Genomic DNA, 12,806 nt, shown 5'->3' with positions numbered 1-12,806 from the left:
CCTATACCCAGTTTCTAAAAACTAATAGCAACTGAATAAGCCTATCGTATAAATTTATCATCTCTGTGATCTAATCTAATGTGATGATTAAATTTCAGTTGCATTATATGGACAGCTGATTCCTGATTTCCCGTACAAAGTTGACGAGAGATGCAAACAAGTTTGAGCCCTTTTCCAAACGCACGGTCGAAAGAATCGAATGTAGAAGACAGACGGATCTTGTGTAAAAAAAAGACGTTAATCATGCGTTTATTGCGTTATCTTGGAGGCACACACTTTGTCACCAGAGTTCACGGGGTCGTCGTCGATTCTCGGCAACTCTCGTTTAATTAATCACTCTGCCACGAATCGCGCACACGTATCTCTCTACATTTCGATCACGATCGCCCAGCTTCTTCGTTACAAAAGGAGTCTGTAAAATCGTACCTCGACGTATCTCAGGACGCACTTAATTGGACGATCTAACAACGACGATTATTTACAACGAAGCACAAGTTGCTTTATTTCGTCTCCGTGATCTAATCTGGAGCGTAACACGAAAGCTCGATCGCGTATCGTATTCGGGTGATATCAGACGAGGAGTTCACGGGGGGGGGGGGACNGGGGGGGGGGGGACACCTTATCAGTACATCATCCCGGGATGGGCCGCTCTCTGGAAGAACACGTTAGGATTGGCCGACAGGGTGGTGTAGAGGTTCCCGGCGTCCTCCGGCCTCAAGTACATGCCGGGTGGCAGGACGAACGTCTCCATGGGCCCGTGCACATCTGCAAGCAATAGAGAAGCCGAGTGTTCGCTTTTCTCCTGATACCGGCGGAGCGATTAATTCCGGGGGAAAAAGGAGCGAAAAAGTCACTCGGAAAACTGGAACGAACCGTTGCCGCCGCTCGTCGTCGCCTCGATTTACATCTGCTGGAAACCGCTCGTTATTCGACGACGATTGCGCGTGGTACATCACCGTGATCGACGCGTGACTCGCCTTTCTCGAGTAATCCGCCGCATCGATACGCGCGAGATATCCCGCCGGCGACGCGCGAAACCGGGACGCGGACGAGCCCTCGTTACGCATCGCGAGTGCGACTCGTATTAACAGTCGTGACTTGAAACTTGATTCACGCGAAATATCCAGATCCGACGTCCTGGAGTTAGATCTGACGTCCGAGGATGTAACGGATAATCCAAACGAGCTGAATCGCATACGGTATACATGACTCTATCGCTTGTAATCGCGATTTAATTGGAAAATTCGCGTCTCTAACTTTAAATCGCGATCTAAGTATCTCGCATGAGACAAGTCTCAAGTAACGATGATTAATGTCTCGTGAGTTCGACAAGGAACATCTGGGAAGTGTTCGTCTCCAATTTAGATCACATTTGTAGAATAACTAAAAAGTAAAAGATGCGCTTTTTAAATGGAGACGTAAGTTTAGGAGATGAAATCTCGCTGGGAAAAGCACTAACGTTCAAGTGATATTTATTTATTTACTTGTATATAGTATTTATTTGACCCAAGTAAAATGGTTACTTCAGTACTCCTTGCAAATATTTATTAGAAGTAAAGCATTAACGTTTAACGTTTCATTGGTGCTATTGAAACAAAGATTAATATTCATTTTAGAAAAAAACTCAGAGAGTACTGACAATCACTCATGATGATAGAGATATTATGTGCTTACAATGCGGAAATAATTCACAAATTCCAGTGTTAAATAATTTACAATTTTCAGTGTTTATGTTTACATTTCTATAGAGCTTACAAATACTGCTATTTCAAATAATGCTGTAAATTTGATATTAAGTATCGATAAAAGTGATATTCTCGATAACCCGTTGAATTCGTCTTAAAATCTCCTACAGCATTATAGAAAAAAATTGCATGATACTATCTAAAAAATTTAAAATAACCTTGATCTTTCATGAAAAAAATTGTTATCAATTTTTTTGTCGCAAGTTATAGCTTGCATGCAATAAATGAATATTCATCTTACAACTTTTTTTTTCAAATGTCGGAAGCGTCCCAAAAATCGCGCAAACAGTTACGCCGAACATCCTACATACAATATGATATTTCCTTCGTATAAGTAGACATTTATTTATATATGTTAAAACAATTGTGAGACAAATATTAAATTTATAATATTGAGAAGATCAGAATTTATATTAGAAAATATTTATAGAAAATAATTATTCTCTCTGAACAGGAAAACCGAAATTTAAATCTACTAGGTTCCTTCAATGGAAAAGAAATATATATAGAAATATATATATACATAATTCTATTACATATTCCCTTAAATTTAGAAACATTTTACACTTACATTCAATAATTATCATTTAATCAAATTAAGATATCACTGTGATTAAGTAAGTAAGGAAAAAAGTACAGTAATTGACAGAGATACAGTGATTAGCATGTCGGCATACTTAAACGCAAAACAAACTATTACGATCGAATGTGCAGTTGATGATAAGTGAGGAAGTGGTCTATCGAAGAGCAATCGATTAAGTTGCAGTGTTGATTAGCTCATTAGGTTGTAATCAGAGACCGCCGATATACTGTTGTATGTGGGTAGATTTATCTGATACATCGTTTAGCAGCGGTGAAATATTGAGTTTCAGTCATTAACTAAATTGCGATATGTTTCTTCATTTAACATATTTCTAATGAGTGCTAATCACTATGACAAGTATACTCATCATTATGACATCATTATGAATGCCAATTAGAGTGATTTTCGTTATTTCAATTCGATATTTTATTTTGAACTGGATATATTTTATTTCTCCAATATAACTATGTATTTTTGTAACGAAGAAAGAATCTTGACTAATATTTATTTAAAAAACGATTCTACAGGTGTCAGTCTTGCATCAAGAGACATCTTAAAATAGAAATGTATCCTAAAACTGCCAGTCACTGTACTTCTTCCTCTATTTATTCCTACAAACTATTAAGATATATTTAAATTGATAAAAATATTATTTGATTCAAGAGGTGAAAAAGTAATTACTCGATTCTAGCACGTTTTTTTTTTATGTATATACATATGGGAAATTTTTTCCCGGAATGTTGTCTCGTTAACTGTTGGCGATACGAAAAAAATTGTTGACAGATATTTTATAATTTTTCTTATGTAAAGTGTCATAATCTACATATCACAACACGCAAAAATATATATGTGTCTCAAATTTGACTACATATATTAAGTTTTATAGTAATCAGAGACGGACACTTGGCGGATGTTCCTTGCGAGCGAGCCCGTCACTCGAAGTGTGTCTCGTCGAAACTTCACGGCTGTCGTTACTCGACTTCGCGACTGTACTTTCGTCCTGCCCGGTAAGTAATTAATTTCGACGACCGATCAATCACTGCCGTCGTGATCGAAAGAGGACTCTCGCCGTTCGTCGTACATTTTCGAGACGCGTTGCTTTGCAAAACACTCGGGTCCTCCTTCGACTCGAGAAGGCTGGCGACCTTTGCCTCATGATCTCCCGTGTGTTTCACGCCTCGCTCGCGATAATGAGCTTTACCGTAAAGAAACGTGTCGCGTGGGCGCGCGCGCGCGCGTGTGGTGGTATCGGCGACCACGTCGTTCGCGAAAGTCTTCATTCTCTTAAGTCCGTATCAGACTACGAATTGAAAATTATAATCGGACCAATGGGGTAATCTAAATCTTATTTCCGATTTCTCTGATCTGCACTATAGAACGACAAGCTTGAAAAAGTGGCTAAAATTCGATTCGGAAAATAGCACGGAAGAGCTATCTATTGCAATATGCAGCTTTTCTTACAGCTTCTTCCAAAGTTTCATGATAGTTATGTAACCCTTTCCCGTGCGTTTATTAGCTCAAAGAAAATAATTAATTCTCCGCCAGCTATTGCAAACTTTGCAAAATGGTGTGTGATTTTTCTACTCAGTTTCACCCGTTCTACTTGCATACCACGGGAACCGAGAAAGGTTCGGGACATCCTGTATAAGAATATTTATTCTTGATATAAGATTAATTTTCTTTCTGTGCAACCAATCAGAGCAAAGAGGCCACCGACTGAGAAACCCACTTACTTGACTCAAACAAAATTCTTATTTGAATATGCAAGCAAACGTCTTGGTTGTGAGAGCCAATATCTGTTTCTCCGAATTTAATCTTTTTCACTTTCGTTTTTCACTTTCGTTCGTCACTTTCGCTTCGGAGAAGCAAACTCGAGTTCTCACGACCGAAACATTCGTTTGCCCACACATCCGAACAAGAATCTTGTTTGAATTGACCGAATGGATTTCTGACTGCCTTAGACTGACTTAGAAAATGCTTCATTTTATAACCGTCGATCGCGGTCCGATCGGCGATCGCTGGTGTAATCTAGCCTTTACGAGGACGCACCGGCGATCCTCCGCGAAATCTTGCGGCCGCGCGACGGGCACGCGTCGTTACAAAGTGCGCTATGCGCTCATCGGACGCGTGTCTTCAACGTAAATGTACCGCGTGGGTGAAAGTCATCCAGCTATGATCTACGCGCACAGCATCGTCGTGATGCGTTTGCGCATGCGTTCGTAGTAGAAACAACGATCCGTGATCGGACGGACTCGCATCAAGTGGGACGCGCGAGCGGTAAACGTCGCTCCGAGGCGGCGGCCCTTCGACTCGTGTCTTCGTCTTCTCCTCTTCTCCTTTTTTTTATTGTTCGTTCGTTCGTTCGTTCGTTCGAATTCCTACGAGCGTCCGTTGAGTAACGCTCGAATGTAACGGCGCGGCCTCGTTACAATAGCGCGTTCCCTCCGAATAGAGCTGAATAGGATCTAGAAACTCGTTAACGAACGTGCGCGCGCGCGCTTTTCCATTATGCGTCTCTAGAAAGTGTGAAGCTCTCCGCTTACAATGTTGTTCTCTAAAAAGGAAATATGTGGACTCTCGCGCGAAGACGAAGACCCCGGCGGCGCGGGAGATAATCGACGACTCGTTCCCGAGAGCGAGCGGGCGCGCCCGTCCGCGTGCATTTTATTTTCGTCACCGTCGGTCGCATCGTCGTTTCATGAGAGCATGGTCCAATCTAACGGGATATCCCGGGATACTCCCCCCCTCCCCACCCGCCCTTCCCCCTTCGTCCCGCCGCCAACATCTCGCGCGCCGAGGAGCGATTGACCTCCGCCTCGGACTTTCTCCCTCTCCGCCTTTCCTCGCCCGCCTGCCGCCTCCGCCTCTCTACCTTCGCCGCCGTCCACCCGCCGCTTTTCCTCCCTTTCGTTCGCACCTCGAGGTGAAGGTCGCCGAGGGCGTTAGCGTGACGGAGGAAAAGTTTCGGGCCAGGAAAGGACTGCGCGCGCGCGCGCGCGCGCGAGAGCGGGACAGGAAGCGAGATCTCGCCGGCGATACTTGGCGCGCTTCGTCCGACGCACGTAGTGAAAAATTTTGTATAAAACTTTACGCATCTCACGCTGTCCCAGATGGCCCTCACAAGTTGTTATGTTGATGTGTCATTTTAACACTCCGCACATGTTGAATATCAACTCATCACAAAATATACACAGTAAAAGATATTTTGTAATTGTGTTAAAATTTTTGTGTCAGATCTTTGACATACTCGTGTGTTAATTTAACACATTGTTTATGTTGCCTCAATATTTAGTATTAAGTCGGTATTCAACATGTATAAGTGTTAAAATAATATATTATCGATTAACATATTACGCATGTTAATTTTGTATTAATTTTTGTACATAACATTTGTGTTGTTTTCAACGTATTCACTTTGTGTTATATTAAAAAAAATATGTGTTGAACTTAATACAAAATTTTTTACTGTGTATATATTGCAAATATATTGTGTGTATACATTGGTATAACATGAACACGATATGTTAAATTAACAACACGGGTATGTTAAAAATTTAATATAAAAGTTGTTTAACAAGAACCGACTTTAGCCTTCGAATAACAAGGTTCATGCAGTCACACATATAACAAGGTGGGTCGGATCCGACCGGTAGAAGCATTCGTAGTTTTTGTAGTTTTTTCAACTAATTTTGTCGACTAAGCACTTTTTATTTTCACAATAAGTTGGAAAATATTTGAAAGTAAATAAAATATATTGTAAAATATCTGAAATTTAACGCTTCACCAGCGCATGCGCGGAAGCATTAGAATATGCATCCGGTCGAATCCAATGCAACCTTGTTGTTCGAGAATTAACACAAGTACATTGGGAAAAATATCCCATCATATCTGTTCGGATAATCCACTTAACAAACGAACATATCCGATCAAGTTGTGTCTTTATTCGAGATGAAAATTATAATGGATACACAAAAGGCGACTAATTTTCCGATTAAGTTTCATCGGTAACTTCATCGGATACTTCATCGGATATTTCATCGGATAAAGACACCCATCACTTGATCGGACAATAAAAATAACAACAGGACACATAATTCTATCGGTTCATCCGATGGAAATTTTTCTCGGTGTACAAAATGTTTCTCACTGTTGTGTACGCGCGCATGGAGAAAACAAGTTTCGCCAGAACGGCGAATTGCTTGTTAATATAGTGACAGCAAAACGATTCATCGCACGGAAAAAATAATTTTGCTGTTGTAGCAAAACGTCATTGCGACAGCAATAAAATTTAATTGGCACGACCAAATTATTTTGCTGTCCGTATATCCGACAAATAACAATTAATATTCTTAACAAACCCGGGAAAAAAAAGGTCATATATACGGAGAAAACAAGTTTTGCTGGAATAGCAAATTGTTTGTTAGTATAATGACAGCCAAAAATTTCGTTACACGGAAAAAATAATTCTGCTGTTGTAGCAAAATATCATTGCAACCGCAATAAAATTTAATTGGCATAACCAAATTATTTTACTGTCCATATATCTGGCAAATAGCAATTAATACTCTTAACAAATCTTTCCGCTGTCCAAAGAAATTTTTTTCTCTGTATTAACAAACAATTTGCTATTCTGGCAGAATTTTTCTCTCCGTGTACGAAATTTGCTCATATTCCATGTATAATCATACATGTCTACAACGAAGAGATACTGTTTACAAATGAAAAATTGTTTACAAATTATATGCAAATACAATCAAAACAAATGCTTCTGGCTATTTGTACTTCTGACAGCGCATAATATCGACACTTAATTGAATAACATAGCATCATTTCTTTTTTCATATAGACATATATGATTATATACGTGACCACATATATGGGTAAAATTCATATGTGATTTTATATAATTACACATGATCACACATAATCACTTTTTCCCGGTGATCTTTCCGCTGTCCAGCAAATTCGTTCCGCCGTTCTCAAATGTCAACAAACAATTTGCCGTTCCGGCAAATTTGTCTTCTCCGTGCGGCGACGTGCCGACGTGCAATAACGAACGGACGATGCGTCGTGTCGGCTCGTTCGAATTTCGGCGGAGACCCGACGTCGAGAGAAGCCGTCCGGAAGCGGCCGGTTGACATCGAATTCCGACAGACGGATCTCGGGATTCCTTACGCGCGTTACGGCGCCGCGGCAGGAGTGGAAGGCCGCGGCGAGGTCAGACGGAGTCATTCAACCTCGAATGAATCCAATAGCGCGATGGTTATCCTTATACCTTATGCTAATTGTATTATAATCAGTGTTAATGCCCGCTGTGCCGCGCGCGCGTTCCGACTGGGCCGGCCCAATCGTGACTCCGCGTCGCGTGACTCGAAGGGGCGCCGACGGTAAACGTGGGGAAAACGCGCGCGCTCGAGAAAGGTGCGCGCGTGTACGAGACGCGACTCGGCTCCTCGGCGCCGGCGTAATACGTAATACAATAATCGGCCGAGTCACTCTCTCTCTCGGCAAATAAATAATTACGGCTTACCGTCGGAGTATATAGGACTTCCTCCGTGCCTGCAGGCGCTGCATCCGGGTATCCCGGACGAGACCAGTGCGACTCGATCTATAATTAGAAGTTTCCACGTTACGATAATCTCGACGAGGAGGAGCGGGCGGACGATCCCCCGGCGAATGCGAATTACGTTGCTATTACCGTGTCTGTTCGGCGAGCGCGTGGCGTCTCTCCGGAGCCGCCTTGCTCGTTTTCGCGTTGAAATTTTTCCCGCTCATCCGCTCCTCTATCTCTTTCTCCCTCTTTCTCTCTCGCTCTCAATTCACCGTCGGTGATTAATTTCGATGCAAAAGGACAATCGCTAACCGGACTTAAGCGATACCGTTGCAGCCGATCTTTAATCGTGCCGCCGCCGCCGTCGTGCGTGACTATAATTATCGTACACGGTAAGAAAAATGTTGTGTTAAAAATGATCTGCTGAAAGTTTTGTGTGTTACCTTAATACGGGGGATGCGTTAAGAAGTTGAAAAATCTATGTTAAATTAACACATTCACCTTGTTAACCGCAGTCGGAAGTAAAAAAGTTGAGTCGACGTCGATTATCGTGGTCAATCGACGGTTGACCGATTTGTAATCGATTCAACCTAAATATCGGCTCAAATTTCGACCAGTTGTCGATACTAGTTACTGTAATTACAAAATATTATTTGCAGCAAGCAAAATTAAACTACGAACTACAAATCGAAGAACAAACTAATGTTAGATTAAATTGAAAAAAACTGCCACTTTATCCTTGGTATTTTTTCGTCTTATAACGAGTCTTTCCGTGGTTTTAATCCTGTAGTGATCGCCCATCTTTTTCCTAACCGTGATCGCTCGCTCGTGAAGCATCATCGAGTAAAAGACCCGTCATCCCGTTTCCGACGCGTATGACGCGTAACGAGGCGTCGCTCCTCGTCATCGTGCACGTTAATTTTCTCGATATCGCTCATCCGAGACCGCGCTTCTTCACGGGTCGCCGATTTCGTTAGTCGTGATCGCGTTTCCGTTATATTCGGTGCGATTACGCGACTTTTCAGGCCCGCGATCTTCCTCGTGGTATCGCGCAAGCAAATCAGAACGACGGAGTTGCGCGCACTCGCAACCGCTCCTCCGAGGAACGTAATCGCACGTGCGTGAGTAGCGTAGTGCCGAGAGAAACTTGGAGAATATTCGGCGAATAGCGGGGAGAGAGATCGTTCCTCGAGATGATGATATCTGCCGGCGCGCGTACGTCTTCTCTTCGACTTATATCGCGTCTCGCTCGCCGCGTCGATCGGGAATTTCGCACACAAATCGCCGTAATCTCAAGCCGAAGAACCAATCAGGATATTGCTTTGGGGTTTGTGCATTCTACGAGGAGATGGAAATGACGGTGAAACTACACGAAGAAAAATAATTTACCGGCAGATTTTATCGGCTGTCAAATTGCGCAGCGAAATATGTGTCAGTGTTTTGTTTGTTATTTAACATTTCATATTTACACATATTTCGAATTACGCAAAGTTAAACAATAGCATGGTGTTTTACTAATGCGGCCTCCTAAGAGTGCTGATAATTATGATCTCTTTTTCGAGATTTTTGTATTGAAGTAGTTATTCGATAAGTCGAATCTAATCTATAATGCACTATTGCATTTCTGTCCGCACTATGTTAGTTACTATGTGAACAGTAAATTTGTTGAGAATATTTGATTTGTTGAAAATTGAGAAGAAGGTGGTATTATGGCTTTTTATTTTGTACAATAACTTTGTCAACAATCAATATTTAAGTTGAAAAGTGAACGATTACATTTTTGAAGTATTGTTCAATCGATTCTAGATACAAAGTTATGAAATATTTATTACTTAAAACGTTATTTATACAAATGAAGCGACACTGGCATAATGAGTTGAAAAAAAACAAGAATGGTAATGTGGCCCCCAACTAAAAAAGATTTAAAAAATTGGTTTTGTTCAAAATAACACAGAATGTTTTATTGCAAAATTATATATATTCAATATAAATTTTTAGAAAAATAACAATTAATATAACCGTGAATTTTTAATGTAGATACTGACTTAATGCAAATACTTATTAGAAGTTACAATTTGTCAGAAGGACAGCAGTGCAGTGTAGATGGAAATACAGTAGTGAACTAGAAATTAAAATTGACTTATTGAATAACTATTTCGACATGAAAGCCTCGAAAAAGAAGTCGTACTATCAGCACTCTTAGGGGGCCAAGTCAAACATTAGCAAGATGCCATATTATTGTTTAACTTTGCATAACTCGAAATGTGCACAGCCGAATGAAATGTTAATAATTTACGAACAAAACATTCAAATATACATATATTCATGTGATAATACGCTCAAGTTTAATAGGAAGAAGAAAGTATGTGTAATTAAATGCTAAGATGGACCTTGAAAATATTTCGAAATGTTTCGAAATCAATCAAATACTACACAGAAAAGAAGATTTCTTTGGATTAAAGAAAATTTTTTTAATTGAAATAAATTTTCTTTTAAAATAGAGCAAACAAACGAATGTTTGATTCAACAAATAGCATTATTTAATTTCTAAAACAATAAGTATCTTTACAACAGATAACATATATCTTTTGTATGTTTTTCATCCAAACATTATGACGTTTGTCACAAACAATAAATTATTTGAAAGAGGTAACACTATATTAAATAAATATTAAACGATTTCTTTGTGTTTCAGTAGAATGATATTCAATATACAATAAAGTAAATTTTTTAAATTGAAAACTATATTATTTCCTCAGAAAATACTGTTTTCTCTATCAAACAACGTGGTTTACTCTAGTGAAACATTTTTATGAAAAAAATGATATTTGATATTAAATTATGTTGTTTATATTAAACAAACCCAAGTCAAACAAACACGTGTAAAATCAAATCTAAAGATAGATTATCTTCGATCCAAATTTACATTTTACATTTACAGCAACGGCGGTTCGTGTGCGAAAGCTCTTACGCGTGACGCTTTAGCAGGATCTAACGACCTACCGGCGCTGTGGTAATGCATCTTCCTCTTGAGCGACGCCTCGGCGGGCTTGAAGTGGAAGAAGGAGGGCGAGTAGCCGCTGCCGGGCAACGAGCTGAGGGCGTCGTCGCGGTCGCGGATCACCGTCGCGGGTCCCTCGCGACCCAGGGCGGCCAGTTGTCGGCCCTTCGGCAGGAACATGGTGAGGAAGACGAAGAGCGACGTGGCCAGGAGGCCGTATGCCAGCCAAGCCTCGCGATCACCCTCGCTGCCGGCCGCGATCGCGCCGATGCCGCTGGAGATCCAGATCGGCAAGGAGAGGCCGACCGCCAGTCCGATGAAGGCCGCCTCCCGGTTATTGTCGCGGACGCCACGTGCCCGCACCGCCAGGCAGGCCACCGCCACCAGCAGCGCTCCGGGATACCTGCAATTCCGCGCAAGAGCCGCGTGAGGAGGGCGCGTGAGCGTCATCATCTCCGGGGTGAAAGCCGCTTCCGCGTCTCAAAAGTGGATCCGACGCGGATCCAAAGAATCGAGCGATGAAAGTGAAGAAACAGAAGAAAGCAGGAAAAGAAAAGGAGAGAAAATGACGGGATAATGGTAGACGCGTGATTCATCGATTAGACGAGCCTTCTCCGCGCGCGCGGTGAGGAGATTACGAAGTAAGACAAATTCACGCGGAGGAGCGAGGAGGAGGAGGAGGAAGAACACGCGCACGATGGCGTTATCGATGGCGGCTTCTTCGCGGCTTATCCGCTGCCGCTGGAGGTACGTGTGTAATCGATTTAACTCGCGGTCCGCTGACGCGGAGGAGGAAGAGAAGAAGCGAGAAAGAGAGAGAGAGAGAAAGAGAGAGAGAATGAGTGTGCAGAAGGAGGAGTGGGAGGATGAAGAGGAGGAGGAGAAAGAAGAAGAAGAGGAGGAAGAAGGTTCACATTTGAAAAGTTTACCCGAGGGAAGCCACTATCTGTCCGAGCGGAGTCTTGCAGGAGGTGGATGATGCTGGCGAGCTTTGGCCCGCGCCTTGCACCTGGATCACCGCAGGTGGTTCGCCGTAAAACCATTGCCCGACAATGGCCACCTGCACCAACACCGCGAACGCCAGCACCAGCGCCTGCAGCAGCGAGCCGGTAAGAAGAAGAAGAAGCCTTCGAACGATTACTTCGCCTATAAGATTCACGCGCTCGCGAGCGCACGGGGCCGTCTACCCCGCGCTGTCGATCGCTTTAATTAAAGGTGAACGTCCCGCGAGCGACACCGGCATCGCAATACGCAATTCTTTTATTTAACACATGCGACACGTCAAGACCGCGCGTCTTCAACGGCCCTCCAACGGTCGATCGGCGCGCTTGTCGTCCGCCCCGGTCTACACAATAAGTGCTGTAAGCCTCAAGGGGATGCTCCACTTGAAGACTCAGAATACCGATCTTCTTCTGCAAAGTTCACGTCTTATTCATTGCACGGAATTACAAATGTTTCTATACACACAATAAACAATATTTCGCACTCGTGTCAACATTTTTGTGTTAAATTGTTAACATGTGTTAATCTCACATATTGCGTTTGTGTCATCTCAACACTTCGTGTTGTATCGATGTTCAACATGTGGAGTATAACATGTGTTAAAATAACACATGTTATACTTCAGTGTCGATTAACGTATTAATTTTGTGCTAATTATTGACAGAATATTTGTGCTACTTCTCAACATGTTCGCCTTAAATTAAAACCAAAATTTAAGTGGAACCGTTTAGGACATGTGAAGAAATGTGTTAAATTTAACACCAAATTTTTTATTATGTAGCGAAAGTATGTGTGAGTATGAATTGGAGCATTGTCGAATGTGTGACGAAAACGATTCAAAATCTCAAAACTGAAATCTCGACTTGTCAAGTAAACATTTACCCAAAACAAAAATTTTGCAACTCGAGTGCACATCGAGTGTGT

The 12,806-nt window shown here is 42.0% G+C and overlaps 1 protein-coding gene across 1 annotated transcript; it reads right to left on the bottom strand.

Moving 5' to 3' along the window:
- Positions 1-608: 608 nt before the first annotated feature.
- Positions 609-12,464, bottom strand: LOC106751386. The gene is made up of 5 exons (XM_014632263.1): positions 12,414-12,464; positions 11,810-12,063; positions 10,883-11,283; positions 7,859-7,936; positions 609-765 (listed from the first exon to the last, which is right to left on the bottom strand). The coding sequence occupies exons 1-5, from the start codon at positions 12,462-12,464 to the stop codon at positions 623-625; spliced, it is 927 nt and encodes a 308-aa protein (XP_014487749.1). The 3' UTR covers positions 609-622.
- Between the last annotated feature and the right edge of the window lie 342 nt (positions 12,465-12,806).

The sequence above is a fragment of the Dinoponera quadriceps genome, unplaced genomic scaffold, assembly GCF_001313825.1.
Source record: "Dinoponera quadriceps isolate SergipeBrazil2010 unplaced genomic scaffold, ASM131382v1 scaffold8983, whole genome shotgun sequence".
NCBI classification, from domain to species: domain Eukaryota; kingdom Metazoa; phylum Arthropoda; class Insecta; order Hymenoptera; family Formicidae; genus Dinoponera; species Dinoponera quadriceps.
Note: the sequence above shows the minus strand (reverse complement) of the source record. Positions and strands in the feature narration are given on the sequence as shown.